The 16,466-nt window shown below is 38.2% G+C and overlaps 1 protein-coding gene across 8 annotated transcripts in view; it reads right to left on the bottom strand.

The window, feature by feature from the left end:
* Positions 1–16,466, bottom strand: part of DYNC2H1 (dynein cytoplasmic 2 heavy chain 1) — a 340,312-nt gene that overhangs the window by 220,953 nt on the left and 102,893 nt on the right. For all 8 annotated transcript variants that reach the window (XR_008290731.1, XM_053204186.1, XM_027051992.2 and 5 more), the window contains exons 56-60: positions 8,957–9,070; positions 7,190–7,350; positions 5,788–5,911; positions 4,850–4,971; positions 1,842–1,928 (exon numbers count right to left, since the gene is read on the bottom strand). Coding sequence is in view for 7 of the 8 variants with exons in the window: in XM_053204186.1 (XP_053060161.1) it covers positions 1,842–1,928; positions 4,850–4,971; positions 5,788–5,911; positions 7,190–7,350; positions 8,957–9,070 (608 nt within the window). In the remaining variant the exon portion in view is untranslated. The remainder of the gene's footprint in view (positions 1–1,841; positions 1,929–4,849; positions 4,972–5,787; positions 5,912–7,189; positions 7,351–8,956; positions 9,071–16,466) is intronic.

A 16,466-nucleotide genomic window follows, 5' to 3' on the forward strand; every position in this document is an offset into this window, starting at 1 on the left:
TAGACTGTTCCACACAAACCTTCCTAATCTGCACAATGAAAGAATACCCACCTCTGAGTCCTAAAAATAGTAAGTATGTAAAGTGCCTAGGGCAACGTCTGACCCCTGTACAAGTGACTAACAAATGGAATCAAAACATCGCTACCACATGCTAACTACTCAATAAATATTTGACAATCGGTTGAATATGAAGCACTAAGGCTGAACATAATGAAACTGAAAGGAATAATCATTTTCTCTACAGTTCTCAGTATCTGGAAAAAAGTGAAGTTTCTTTCGTATAACTCTAACACAAAAAAATTCAGAAATATTGAAGACACTGGATTTATAGGTTTGAGGCTTTTGTTTTTTTTCTCTGTAAGTTAATATATATAAATATAAATAGAGATCATTGTTTCCTGTATAGAGAAAAAATAGTTTTCAACCTGATGAATTTCTTTCTTGGTACAATAATTTGTATTTCTTCCACAAAAAGAGAAGCAAAATGTAACACACCACTTAAAAAAAAAGCATGCAATGGGGTGCCTGGGTGGCTCAGTCGGTCGAGTGCCCAACTCTTGATTTCGGCTCAGGTCGTGATCTCGTGGTTTGTGAGTTTGAGTCCCCATGCTGGGCTCTGTGCTGACAGTTTGAAGCCTGCTTGGGATTCTGTCTCTCCCTCTCTGTCTCTCTCCCTCCCCTGCTCTTTCTCTCTCTCAAAAAAAATATAAAAATAAACTTTAAAAATTACAAAAAAAAAAAAGCATGCATTTAGAAAAGTTTTAGTCTTGGGGTGCCTGGGGGGCTCAGTTGGTTAAGCATCTGACTTCGGCTCAGGTCATGATCTTGGGGTGCTATGTCTGTCTGTCTCTCTCTCTCCCAAAAATAAACATTAAAATTTTTTTTTAAAAACAAAAGTTTTAGTCTTATAAAGCTGTAAGCAAATAACAACATACATAATATTTAATCACATATCCTCCAGGTTTTTAAAAAATTTTTTAATGTTTATTTATATTTGGGAAACAGACAGAGGGGGGGGGGGGGGGGGCAGAGAGAGGACACACAGAATCCGAAGCAGGCTCCAGGCTCTGACCTGTCGGCACAGAGCCCAACGCAGGGTTCAAACTCATGAATCCCGAGATCATGGCCTGAGCCAAAGTCGGATGCTTAACCAACTGAGCTACCCAGGCGCCCCCGATATCCTCCAGTTTTTCAATCCTCACAATTTTTATAGGAAAACTGTCCTACAGTTGTTAGGATACCCACACCAGTATCTTCTATCCTACAGTCAAGAGCAATCACATGAGGCCAGAGGTACAGAAGAGGTTTTACAATCAATAATAGTCATAAATGGTCCTGAAACTTAAGTACAATACTGCATAAAGGAATATTTTTCTCAACACTAAAAGGCACAAAGTTAAGAGAAGACAAGTTTTTAAATATGATCGCGCAGCCTCAGGAAGATCACCAAATAGGTTGGACTACAGCATCATTCAAAATAAAGGAGCCTGAAGCCCTAAGTCTGGAGAGTACAGATACACAGATACCAATGGAAACCCGGAGCATGAACTTGCTACGTTCTGTCCCTCTCGTTGGATTCCCCCGGGCTCAGCAATGTCTACAGGGACCACTCCACAAATGGAGACCCCAAATATGTTTGCTCTTACCAAAAACATTTTTTTTTAAGAAGAATACCTTCTACATTATTTCATATGCTTCCCCATTTTAGAGTAAAAATCACAAAAAGAAATGAAAATAATGATTATAACTAAGCTTTTCAAAATTGAAAAATCAGTTGAGGTATGTTCTCGAATACGCACAATGCAATTTTTTTTTCAAAATACATTTTAAACTTAACTTACTTCTCTTTGAGTTCTGATACTTTCTGGCCGACAGAATTTAGAAGTTCCTCTAGCTTCCTTTTTCGGTCTTCAGTTTTCTTCAAATTTCTAAAACAATTCAATTTTATAAAACTTATTCTATTTTATATATCAACACCAGCAGAAGTAACAACACCTTCATATCCCTTCTAAAACCCTACCAAAATGGAACCAAGGGAATAAAAAGAAGATATACATGCACACAGATAAAGAGAACAGAAGAGCAAAGTACTGCAGTGGAATAATTTCAATAATTTTGAAAGGTGGTAACTGACATAACGGAATGCAAAAAGCTAAAAGTTGAGTAGCCGCAGGAAGAAAAGTCAAAAAGGAGAATTCCAAATGTTCAGGAATTGTGGACAATAGGTACTTAGAAGACAATAGAGCTAAATATAGAGAATTTTCTACCAGTCGATATAATAAATACATCAACCTCAGATTCCCTCGCCCACCGAGAAGGGACTATCCTCTTAATACATCCCAGAAAGGCAAACTTATAATCCCCATTCACTCCCTTCCACTCCCATCTAGGCAGAAAGTGTGAAGACTCTTCTAGAGACATGACTTACCTTCTCCCCTCAAAAATTCCCACAGTAGAGAGAGTCAAAGCATAAGTGACTCTTAAAAACTGAGAACAAACTGAGGGTTGATGGGGGGGTGGGAGATGGGTATTGAGGAGGGCACCTTTTGGGATGAGCACTGGGTGTTGTATGGAAACCAATTTGACAATAAATTTCATATACTGAAAAAAAAAATTCCCACAGTATCTGAGAGGTTGTCCTGTTAGGACCAGTGCACACTGCTACGCTCTGCTGCGCATCCGTGCTTCACACAAATCAAACACAGACTGTAAGGTGCCACACCCCAGCACCCCCAGTGTATCTGATTCAGTAAAGTCTGGATAGAGCTCAAAAATGTGCACTTTTAACAAGTGTCCAGGTGACACGGACACTGCTAGCTCAGGGATCACACTCTGAGAACTACTACAATAGAATAAGGCCTTCAAAATTGTGAGACTAAACCATTTCTTGCCCAGTACTATAAACCCAGTCCAATTACTGACCAGACAGAACAGCGTAACACAGATAATTTTAGACACGCAGGATCTCAAAACAGTTTTCATCCAATACACCCTTTCTAAAGTGCAGGATGTATCCTAGAAAAATGAAGGACGGAACTAAGAAAGACAAGGACCCCTAATAAGACAACACATCAGAAAAGAGATTCAGAGAAACAGCCAGAATCACAGTGAAGAGAGGTCCCCACAGATGGGAGCAGCAGCCTGGGGGAAGAACTGGTCCATGTTGGGACAGGGGGACAAAGGCTCTAGAAGGGATAATACTAAGAAAAAATACATACAACACATAGATCCCAAATATGCTTTAGCATCTGATAAAAAGATTGTGGAAAATATGTGATATTAAACAAAAAAACCCCCAATCAATTGAAAAAATGAGGAAATTATTAAGAATAAAAGATGTACAAGAAAGGAAATATACACATAAAATATATGTCTCAGCTGTGAAAAATATTCATATACACAAAATAACAAATATTTAACATTTATTAAACAAAAATCTGTGACAAACTAACACAAAAATGTAATATAATTATACTGAGAGAACTAAGATGTTGAAACTGCTAAAATTCTCTTTGCCCAGAATAAGAATAGATGATGTCAAAAACTCATCAGTCAAGAACATAACATGGGAATACAAGCTGGTGCAGCCACTCTGGAAAACAGTATGGAGGTTCCTCAAGAAACGAAAAATAGAACTACCCTACGACCCAGCAATTGCACTAGTAGGCATTTATCCATGGGATACAGGTGTGCTATTTCGAAGGGGCACATGCACCCCCATGTTTATAGCAGCACTATTGACAATAACCAAAGTATGGAAAGAGCCCAAACGTCCATCTGTGGAGGAATGGATAAAGAAGATGTGGTATATGTACATATGTGTGTGTGTGTGTGTGTGTGTATATAGTGTGTATATATATATATATATATACACACACACACACACGGCGTGTATACATATATGGTGTATATAGATATATGGTGTGTACAAATATATATATATATATGTATATATATACATACACATACACACACACACACACACACATATACATACAATGGAGTATTACTCGGCAATCAAAAAGAATGAAATCTTGCCATTTGCAACTACATGGATGGAACTGGAGGGTACTGATGCAAGCAAAATTAGAGAAAGACAAATATCGTAGGACTTCACTCATATGAGGACTTTAAGACACAGAACAGATGAACACAAGGGAAGGGAAGCAAAAATAACATAAAAACAGGGAGGGGGACAAAACCTAAGAGACTCTTAAATATGAAGAACAAACTGAGGGTTACTGGAGGGGCTGTGGGAGGGGGGAAGGGCTAAATGGGTAAGGGGCATTAAGGAATCTACACCTGAAATCATTGTTGTACTATATTTTAACTAACTTGGATATAAATTAAAAAAATAAATTTAAATCAACAAACAAAACGCTGACTTAGGAACAATAGCCAATTAAAATTTTAAGCCCCAAAGTAAATAGTTAAATTGCCCCCCTACTCTGACAGACTATGCTTTGAAAAATACTTATGACACATTTCTTAGAACTTAAAAGAAGAAAAGAAATTCAAAAGCCCTAAATTTCCAAAACCTACTTCCTGTATGTTAATATTACTCCTTCCCCAAACCCAAGCTCTCTGTGAAAGAACCTCTCCCAACAATACACAATGGACAAGGGAAAAAGAGAGTGGGTCCTACCCTCCATCTGCTTCTAATTGTTTTCTTCTGCCCTGTTTAGTATTTAATTTTATATAATTGACCCATGTTATATGTTTTAATGTTGTCAGCTGCCTTTTTAGATGTAAACAAGAAATGAAACATAAATATATCTGAATAATTAACTCAGCCATTAAAATGATGAAAATAAAGGTCAGACTTATTTCTATTTTATATTTCACTTACGATTCTAATGCTGCCTGTTCAGTTTCCAAAGGCTGGATCCGTTCCAAGACGCGGGAATACTGGATGTTCGCTTTAACCCACGCGGCCAAAGGAGCCGCCGCAGTACTGGCTCGCTTCGCGTTCTGAAAAACCCATCACGAGTTATCCAGCACCCAGACTTAATTTCAAATAAAAGCAAAGCTAATTCTAGTCTGTCTTCTGTAGGCCTTTATTTAATAATTTATCTCCCAAAATAAAGTGTTTGGCTTATAGCTAAAATAACAATAAAGTGTTAATTTCATTAAGGTAATCTAGAATTTTTGCTTCAGAGTTAGTGATTTCGAACCACATAAATCTTTAATATAATGATATTTTAGTGACAAAAGTGTTCCATTAGCCACATTCCTTATTATAAATTATCATAAATTATTATGTCTGTCCACAATGATGTTCAAGCATCAATTCTTCCTCCTGTGTACATGGGACACAACTTAATTAGAAAAAGCAATTCGGAAACCATTGCTATTAGTGCCAGAGACAATGCACATGACATTTTGAATAAGAGATCTCAAAAAAATACCAGAGTCATGTAACTGAACCTATTCACTGAAAAGAGACACAAGAATCCTAACAGAGATATCTGGTCTTATCTAAAAAATACACAGGAAGAAGGAAAAACAGACCAGCAAGTTGGAGGTTAAGAAATGACAGACTGAGAATTTACAGCACAAAGATTCAAAAACCACTTACGACAATAAATGTGCACCCCAGACCCAACCTGGATTCCGGTCCACCCATTGGTAAATGCTTCTGACACATAACATCTACAGCTTATTTTTTTTTTAACTTTTGGTTTCCAGGCAATATAAATAATCAATAACTTAAAGTTATCACATTTTAACAAGCAGAATATTATACAGTATGGAAAAGGAATTGGCGGCATAACTGTTAACAATTACCTTTGAATCAAAAGATCCTTTATTTTTATAAAGAAGTTCTTCAACACTGTGTCTTATCTCCTTTGGAATATTTCGTGCGTCAAAGGTTGCTATGTCGTCTCTCACACCTCTTTTCGCAAGGAAACTAAAATTACAGCATATTACTTAAAGTGAAGCTAAATAACATTTGCTATTTCTGATGAACATACCAATGTCACAAAATGGCACATACAATACGTTCAATCTGTTAGTTATCAAACAACAGGGTACTAATGTATCCCAGCTTCTAATGCAGCATCTGTCGTTTCTACAGACGACGAGGAAGAGCTCCAGGAAGATCCACCGCAGCCTTTCCTGGGTTCTGTGAACAACTTGGAGCAGTGAAATGAAGGGGTCACAGTCCTTTCATTTTACCCACATCCCTTTCTGAGAACCGCCAGGTACGTGCACGTTCTAGGAGATGTCAGAAAAGTTCCTGACTCTTTTCTAAGAAAGGTATTTTCAGCTGTGCCCTCGACCACATCCCCTTCCCATCTCGAGACAGGAAAGGACTCTACTGTCAACCTCCATGCTACCGCGGACCACGCATCGGAACGAAGCCCATCATGCTGCTGCAACGTAAGCTCTGGAGCTATCTGGCTGCATATTTAGTTATCACACAGCCTCTTCTCTTTCAGCTCACATCTGTACTGTTCCGGGGCTCCCGCCTCCTGTTTCTGTCCTCTGACCCTAACAATAGTGGCTATATTTTCTTCGTCAGTGAATCACAGTAAACACAATGCTCTGTAATGTGTGAGGACCAAAGAAGTGTATTTACTGAGATGTTCTTCAAGATTTCCAGGCACTCCTTTCTCCTCTTTGGACACTTAAAATAATCCCTTATTATGGGTAAAAACATAGATGTTGTATGGTTTTATAAAGTATCTTGAAATATGATGGCAAAGGGTATACTAGGTAATTAATGAAACAGTGTGAAAAGCAACAAAAGAAATATTTAAAAATACGAAGGATGGGGCGCCTGGGTGGTTCAGTCGGTTAAGCGTCCAACTTTGGCTCAGATCATGGTCTCACGGTTTGTGAGTTCAAGCCCCGTGTTGGGCTCTGTGCTGACAGCTCGGAGCCTGGAACCTCCTTTGGATTCTGTGTCTCCCTCTCTCTCTGCCCCTCACATTCTCCTGCTCTCTCTCAATAATAAATAAACATTAAAAAAAATAAAAAAATAAAAATACGAAGGATGGGTGCCTGGCTGGCTCAGTCAGTACAGCATGTGACTCTGGATCGTGGGTTTGTGGGTTCAAGCCCTACACTGGGTGTAGAGATTCCTTACAAATAAAATCTTTAAAACTAAATGAATAATACATACATACATAAAAATGTGAATGTGTACTTCATAGGGGAATTCTTCACAAATTCAAAAACTTACCTTTTCATGCTCACCCAAGATGTATCAAAGATCCCCATCAGCCTTAAAACACCCTCAAGAATGTCTCTGATGATGTCAGGTGGCATGCGCAGTGAGCGAATTTCTGAAAGAGATTCTGGCTTGATGTTTCCAACTGCTAGTTTAGCTTCATTGACTAGAGGCTAAAAAGACAAAGGGCTTTATTACTTTCAAAAATATGTATATAAAAATCATTACCTCTTTACAAATTATTGAATATCTGTCATTTTATTAAAAATAACTGTAGGGGGCGCCTGGGTGGCTCAGCCGGTTACGCATCTGACTTGGGCTGAGGTCATGATCTCAGGGTTCCTGAGTTTGAGCTTAGAATCCAGCTCTGTGCTGACAGTTCAGAGCTTAGAGCCTGCTTCGGATTCTGGGTCTCCCTCTCTCTCTGCCACCCCTCCCCCACTTGCACTCTGTCTCTCTCTCTCAAAAATAAATGTTAAAATTTTTTTAATAACTCTAGTTACTAATATCCTTTTTCTTCAAATATCAAAATGCTTTAAAACACGCAAAATACAAAATCTTTAAGTTCTTACCACCATAATTGCAATAGTCTAATTTAGAAAATTCAATTTGTTTTGAGACAATTTGCTATATTTTCCTTCAAACTTTTATTTAAATTTTAGTTAACATGCAGTACACTATTGGTTTAAGAAGTAGAATTCAGTGATTCATCACTTACACACGATACTCAGTGCCCATCATCAGGTGTCCTCCTTAGTGCCCATCTCCCACCCACTCCATCAACCCTGTTTGTTCTCCATCATTAAGAGCCTCCTATGGTTTGTTTCCCTGTCTGTCCCCCTCCCCTCCCATACTTTTTTTTTTTTTAATGTTTATTTATTTTTGACAGAGAGAGAGAGAGAGAGAGACAGAGACGGAGCATGAGCGGGGGAGGGGCAGAGAGAGAGGGAGACACAGAATCTGAAACAGGCTCCAGGCTCTGAGGTTGTCAGCATAGAGCCCGACGCGGGGCTCGAACTCACAGACCACGAGATCATGACCTGAGCCGAAGTCAGATGCTCAACCGAATGAGCCACCCAGGTGCCCCATCCCCTCCCATACTTTGATCTGTTTTGTTCCTTACATTCCTCATACTGGGAAGTCATATGGTATTTGTCTTTCTCTTATTTCACTTAGCATAATCCACTCTAGCTCCAACCACATTACTGCAAATGGACAATTTGCCATTTTCAAGAGGCTCCTTATATTCTAAGACAAGCTGGCTAACCTAGTGAGGAACCAAAAAAAAAAAAAAGAGCCTAAGACTTTGACTTGATTTCCCTACAATGCATTTTTCTTCAGACAACACGGCTTGTGAAAAACAAAGATGGTTTTTGATGACTTGGTTCATTCACTGACTTTACCTGGTGGACCCTCCATCTTGCTTCTCTTCTACAAATAATACCCTGATTGAAAGCCACACTTGGTAATATTGTTAGAAAATAAGTCAACAAGTAATGTTTGAACTCCTAGACACCACTGGTAGTCAAAAATGGCTCTTACCATTTTTCGGAGTTTTTTTTTTTCATGTTTATTTTTATTTTTGACAGAGAGAGCATGAGCAAGAGCAGGGAAGGAGGAGGGTCAGAGAGTAAGAATCCCAAGCAGGCTCTGCACTGACAGCACAGAGTCGGACATGGGGCTCGAACCCACGAACCGTGAGATCATGACCTGAGCCAAAATCAGACACTCAACTGACGGAGCACCCAGGTGCCCCACGAAATTTCCTTTGTAGCTTACCTGTACTTCTTTTAACTCATCATCAATTTTGTTTTTTCTTTCTTCAATTTTAACAACTTCTTCTGCTATCTTGTGCTTCAGTCTTTCAAGTTCTGTCTTTTGCTCACTAGCATCCTATAGAAGTATTTATAAGGCATTCCAATTAATTTTAATGCACTCAATATTTAAAAGCATAGTATCAAAATAAGTTACTTTAAAATAACATCTTCTATTAAATACTTTTGTCATGTTAATTGACATAAGAGTTTCTAAAATGCCTGGGAAACCAAACATATAATTTACTGTATATGTACCATCAGGAGGTTTCTCTGCTTTATTTTAGTTTTTTCTGAATAGCAAAGCAATAAATGCTATTTATATAAAAATCAACTCAGAAATGCATAATGTATAAAATTATCACAATACACATTTAACACTTGTAATAAATAACCCAGAGAAGTTAGTACTATTGTGTTCATTTCATAAAGTAAAAATAAATTCTTCTATAATTCTAACAGTAAAGACTAACTCTTAGGGACTAATTACATTATATTGCAAGTTTGTGTTTCTACACTTTTAGACAAAAATTAATTGAAATCATGACAATAATACGATGGCGAATAATCAACAAAAATTACTACAGATTCAAAAAACACTAAGTCATGAACTCTTTGTTCCTGAAAGCAAATATCAAGGGTCCCACCTACATGAAAATGCTATGAATCGTTGTGAATGTCCGTATTTGGTTTATCTGTACTAACTGAAAATCCAAAGAGGAAATCCGTCAAGAAACCTTTCACAAGTGCTCGCCTCAGTGGTTCTCAACTCGATTACAATCACAAGGAATGTCCTGTGTTCTATTGCCAAATATATTGAAATAGTCTGGATGCAACTGAGGCACAGAACTGTTTAAAGACTTGTCAGGTGGCTCCAATCCATGGCCCAAACGGAGACTCACTGAGGAGTGGACCCTTGCTTCCCCCTGCCCTTCCCGGGAGGCACCTTCCACAACAGCTCAGGTGGAACTGTCCCCGGGCCACAAGCCTTCCCACCTGCACATCTCCCCCTCGCTGCTCAGGAGGAAGTCGTTTTCTCCACCTCCACATAAGAGCCGCCAAAGGCCCGGCTCATGTGTTTCTTGTTTTATTAGCCTACTCTACCAACTGGAGGTTCTCCCTATTCTGAGATTTTATAGCATTTATTTCTTGTTTTTCTTATGTCACAAACCTAGAGCTGCGAGCTTTGGAAATTACACAGTTGGATACTTAAGCTGTCTGTCCACACTATACCTTTTTATAACAGAAAATGTCAGCTATTCATAATTAAGAACAATTACCAACTTACGAGATGCACCGTGATTCTTCCTCGTCTCTGCTAGGCAATACAATTAGCCACAGTCTTAGGAAAACCTCTTCTAGGAAGGGCCCAGACAGAGAAAGGGCATGGCGGCCAGCGTACCCGACTCCAGCCCACTAGTGTGAGACCACACAGGCACACAGGGCTGACTATGCCCCTCTAGTAAACACACAGTTACCAACACTATTATCCTCTACAGAGCTTTCACTTTTTTCATATTCCAAATTACTCTTTAAAGGTAAGTATTTGACAGATTTTTTTTAAACAATAAATATAGCTGGCTGCTTTACAAAAAAATCCGTATTAATTTGGTTCCAAAATACCCTGAGGAAAAAAACATGCCAAAGTTTTATAATATGAAAATTACATTTGATTTTCCTATTACATTACTCACCAGGTCAGGTACTCAATAACATTATCTTGGAAACATTGAATGTGTACATAACCGTCATGTTTCTGGAAATGTTACTGCCTTTGAGAATGACCACATGCATCAAAGATGGTCTTAACTGGACCACTCGGGACCTTCCAGACAACCCTCCCATGAAGCTCACACCCCCACAGTCCATCCAACCCTCAGATCGCCAGTGAGGATGAGCACACTTAAGAAGAAATCTTCATTATCATGCTACTGGAAGTCAAAAGAAAGCTGGAGTAGCCATACTTCTATCAGACAAACTGGACTTTAAATTAAAGGCTGGAACAAGAGATGAAGAAGGGCATTGTATAATAATTACGAGGTCTATCCATCAGGAAGAGCTAACAATTATAAATGTCTATGCGCCAAATATGGGAGCCCCCAAAACATATAAAACAATTAATCACAAACATAAGCAACCTTATTGATAAGAACGTGGTAATTGCAGGGGACTTTAATACTCCACTGACAACGATAGATCATCTAGACACAGGACCAATAAAGAAGCAAGGGCCCTGAATGATACATTGGATCAGATGGACTTGACAGATATATTTAGAACTCTGCACACTAAAGCAACAGAATATACTTTCTTCTCGAGTGCACATGGAACATTCTCCAAGATAGATCACATACTGGGTCACAAAACAGCCCTTCATAAGTATAAGAGAATGGAGATCATACCATGCACACTTTCAGACCACAATGCCATGAAACTTGAAATCAACCACAGGGAAAAGTCTGAAAAACCTCCAAAAGCATGGAGGTTAAAGAACACCCTACTAAAGAATGAATGGGTCAACCAGGCAGTTAGAGAAGAAATTAAAAAATATATGGAAACAAATGAAAATGAAAATACAACAATCCAAATGCTTTGGGATGCAGCGTAGGCAGTTCTGAGAGGAGAATACATTGCAATTCAGGCCTATCTCAACAAGAAAAATCCCAAACACAAAATCTAACAGCACACCTAAAGGAAATAGAAGCAGAACAGCAAAGACACCACAAACCCAGCAGAATAATAGAAATAATGAAGATCAGAGCAGAAATAAACAATATAGAATCTAAAAAAACTGGAGAGCAGATCAATGAAACCAAGAGTTGGTTTTTTGAAAAAATAAACAAAATTGATAAACCTCTAGCCAGGCTTCTCAAAAAGAAAAGGGAGATGACCCAAATAGATAAAATCATGAATGAAAATGGAATTATTACAACCAATCCCTCAGAGATACAAGCAATTATCAGGGAATACTATGAAAAATTATATGCCAACAAACTGAACAACCTGGAAGAAATGGACAAATTCCTAAGCACCCACACACTTCCAAAACTCAAACAGGAAAAAATAGAAAACTTGAATAGACCCATAACCAGCAAAGAAATGGAATCAGTTATCAAAAATCTCCCAATAAATAAGAGTCCAGGACCAGATGGCTTCCCTGGGGAATTCTACCAGACATTTAAAGCAGAGATAATACCTATCCTTCTCAAGCTGTTCCAAAACCTAGAAAGGGAAGGGAAACTCCCATACTCATTCTATGAAGCCAACATTACTTTGATTCCCAAACCAGAGACCCAGCAAAAAAAGAGAACTACAGGCCAATAACCCTGATGAATATGGATGAAAAAATTCTCAATAAGATACTAGCAAATCGTATTCAACAGCATATAAAAACAATTATTCACCATGATCAAGTGGGATTCATTCCTGGCCTGCAGGGCTGGTTCAATATTCGCAAATCAATCAATGTGATACATCACATTAATAAAACAAAAGATAAGAACCATATGATCCTGTCAATCGATGCAGAAAAAGCATTTGACAAAATTCAGCATCCTTTCTTAATAAAACCCCCCAAGAAAGTTCAGGATAGAAGGAACACACTTAAACATCATAAAAGCCATTTATGAAAAGCCCACAACTAATATCATGCTCAATGGGGAAAAACTGAGAGCTTCCCCCTGAGATCAAGAACATGACAGGGATGTCCACTCTCTAACATAGTGTTGGAAGTTCTAGCATCAGCACTAAGACAACAAAAGGAAATCAAAGGCTTCAAAATTGGCAAAGATGAAGTCAAGCTTTCAGTTTTGGCAGATGACATGATATTATACATGGAAAACCCGACAGAATTCACCAAAAGTCTGCTAGAACTGATACATGAATTCAGCAAAGTCACAGGATACAAAATCAATGTACAGAAATCAGTTGCACTCTTATGTACTAATAATGAAGCAACAGAAAGACAAAGAAAAGGATCTCATTCAGAATTGCACCAAGAATCATAAAATACCTAGGAATAAACCTAACCACAGATGTAAAAGATCTGTATGCTGAAAACTATAGAAAGCTTATGAAGGAAATTGAAGAAGATACAAAGAAATGGAAAAACATTCCACGCTCATGGATTGGAAGAATAAATACTGTTAAAATGTCAATACTACACAAAGCAATCTACACATTCAATGCAATCCCAATCAAAATTGCACCAGCATTCTTCTCGGAGCTAGAACAAGCAATCCTAAAATTTGTATGGAACCACAAAAGACCCCAAATAGCCAAAGTAATTTTGAAGAAGACAACCAAAGCGGGAGGCATCACAATCCCAGACTCTAGCGTCTACTACAAAGCTGTCATCATCAAGACAGCATGGTATTGGCACAAAAACAGACACATAGACCAATGGAATAGAATAGAGACTCCGGAATTGGACCCACAAATGGATGGCCAACTAATCTTTGACAAAGCAGGAAAGAATATACAATGGAAAAAAGACAGTCTCTTTAACAAATGGTGCTGGGAGAAATGGAAAGCACCATTTCACACACATTCTTCTCACATGCAAAAGAATGAAACTAGACCACTTTCTTACACCATTCACCAAAATAAACTCAAAATGGATGAAGGACCTGAATGTGAGACAGGAAACCATCAAAACCCTAGAGGAGAAAGCAGGAAAAAAAAACCTCTCTGACCTCAGCCACAGCAATTTCTTACTTGAAACATCCCCAAAAGCAAGGGAATTAAAAGCAGAAACAAACTATTGGACCTCATGAAGATAAAAAGCTTCTGCACAGCAAAGGAAACAATCAACTAAAAGGCAACCAATGGAATGGGAAAAGATAATTGCAAATGACATATTGGACAAAGGGCTAGTATCCAAAATCTATAAAGAACTCACCAAACTCCACACCCGAAAAACAAATAACCCAGTGAAGAAATGGGCAAAAGACATGAATAGACATTTCTCTAAAGAAGACATCAGATGGCCAACAGGCACATGAAAAGATGCTCAAAGTCACTCCTCATCAGCGAAATACAAATCAAAACCACACTGAGATACCACCTCACGCCAGTCAGAGTGGCCTAAGATGAACAAATTAGGAGACTACAGATGCTGGAGAGGATGTGGAGAAACAGGAACCATCTTTCACTGTTGGTGGGAATGCAAACTGGTGCAGCCGCTCTGGAAAACAGTGTAGAAGTTCCTCAAAAAATTAAAAAGAGATCTACCCTATGACCCAGCAATAGCACTGCTAGGAATTTACCCAAGGATCCAGGAGTGCGATGCATAGGGGCACTTGTACCCCAATGTTTACAGCAGCACTTTCAACAACAGCCAAATTACGGAAAGAGCCTAAATGTCCATCAACTGATGAATGGATAAAGAAGTTGTGGTTTATATATACAATGGAATACCACGTGGCAAGGAGAAAGAATGAAATGTGGCCTTTTGTAGCAACATGGATGGAACTGGAGAGTGTTATGCTAAGTGAAGTAAGTCATAGAGAGAAAGACAGATACCATATGTTTTTACTCTTATGTGAATCCTGAGAAACTTAACAGAAGGCCATCGGGGAGGGGAAGGAAAAAAAGTTACAGAGAGGGAAGGAGGCAAACCATAAGAGACTCTTAAAAACTGAGAATAAACTGAGGATTAATGGGGGTGGGCGGGAGGGGAAAGTGGGTGATGGGCATTGAGGAGGGCACCTGTTAGGATGAGCACTGTGTTCTATATGGAAATCAATTTGACAATAAATTTCATATAAAAAAAGAAGAAGAAGAAATCTTCTGGGGTGCCTGCATGGCTCAGTCATTTACGTGTCTGGTTCTTGACTTCACCTCAGGTCATGATCCCAGGGTCATGGGCTGGAGTCCTGCATAGGATCCACACTATCAGAGTGGAACCTGCTTGGGATTCTCTCTCCCTCTCTCTCCCAAAATAAATAAACAGTAAAAAAAAAAAAAAAAAAAAAAAAGAGAGAGAGAGAGAGAGAAGAAGAAAGCTTTTTTGTGAGTAAGTATAAAAGAGTCAAGTAGGAGAAAAGCAGTAAGAAAAGATATTTGAGAAACATAAGGTCGCATCAAGTATCCTATGAGAGCTACGTGGAGACAACTCAACAATGACACAAACCAACAAGAAAGGACACTGCCACAAGCAGACATTCAGAGGCTGAAAAAAAAATCTTTTAATATTGTCACAGAAATGAAAAACTAATAGGAAAATTAGAAAATGAAGAATTTTAAAGGAAGTGAGCAAAAAGAGAAGAAAAAAGGTGAGAAAAAAAGAAAATTAGCGAACAAGGCAGGAAGTCCAAAGTGCAAGTAACGGGGATTCTAGAAAGTGAAGACAGAGACAGGGAGGTACAGAAGCACCATCAGAATAATTTAAGGACACTTCCCAGAACTGGAGGACAGAAGCGTTCTGGTGCAAAGAATCCACACTGTGTCCAACACAGTGAACGAAAATAAACCTAAATCAAGGCAGATCATGTCACTTTCAGAACAATGAAAACACAAATCTAAAAAACCTCAAGAGAGGAAAAAAGAAAAAGATCACCGCAAAAGGATCAGAACTTAACCTAACTTTGAGAACTTCAGTCACAAGAGAAGTTGGAAGGAAATGGAGTAACACTTTTCAATGTCTAAAAACAAAGGGATTACATTTTCTTCCTGACCAATGATGTTAAGCATCCCTTCATGCGTTTACTGGCCCTTCTTCTCTCACACAGGGTACCTTCAAACATTTTGGCCATCTGTAAATTAGATGTTTTGTTTTATTATTATTGTGTACATCATGGTTTCCGTCTATTTTGGATACAAGTGATTTATCAGATTTATGTTTTGTGAATAATTTCTCCCAGTCTGTGATTTGCCTCTTAATTTTCTTCAGAGCTTTTTTCACAGAGCCTACATTTTTAATTTTGATAAGTCCAATTTATCAAATTTTTTCTTGTTCTATTTTAGTATCACACCTAAAAAATCTTTGTCTCACCCAATATCTTCAACATTTTCTCCTGTTTTCTTCAAAAGTTTTATAATTTTTGGTATACATTTAGATCTACGATCCATACTGAGTTAATTTTTATACAAGTTTAAGGTAAAGATCTGTTTTTTGTTCTCTACCTGGATATCCAAATATCATTAAAAAAAACCAATCTTTTCACTATTTAACTGGTATTTTGTATAAAATCGATCAACTATGTACACATTCATCTACTTCTGATCTCCATAATGCTCGAGTGACCCTGTAGGGGTCATTACACCCATGTCATGCTTCCTTGACCACCACAGCTCAGTAGTAAATCTTTAAATGCTAAGTCCTCCAACTTTACTATTTTGTGAGTTTTTGTGCCATTTACTTTTATTGAAATTTATACATTACTCTAGTGACTATTGAAGTTAATTAAACGAGACATTAGACTTGCAGTAAGGTTAATAGTCACCAACATGAAGATGGACAAACATACATGAGA

Source organism: Acinonyx jubatus, chromosome D1, assembly GCF_027475565.1.
Source record: "Acinonyx jubatus isolate Ajub_Pintada_27869175 chromosome D1, VMU_Ajub_asm_v1.0, whole genome shotgun sequence".
Lineage (NCBI taxonomy): Eukaryota > Metazoa > Chordata > Mammalia > Carnivora > Felidae > Acinonyx > Acinonyx jubatus.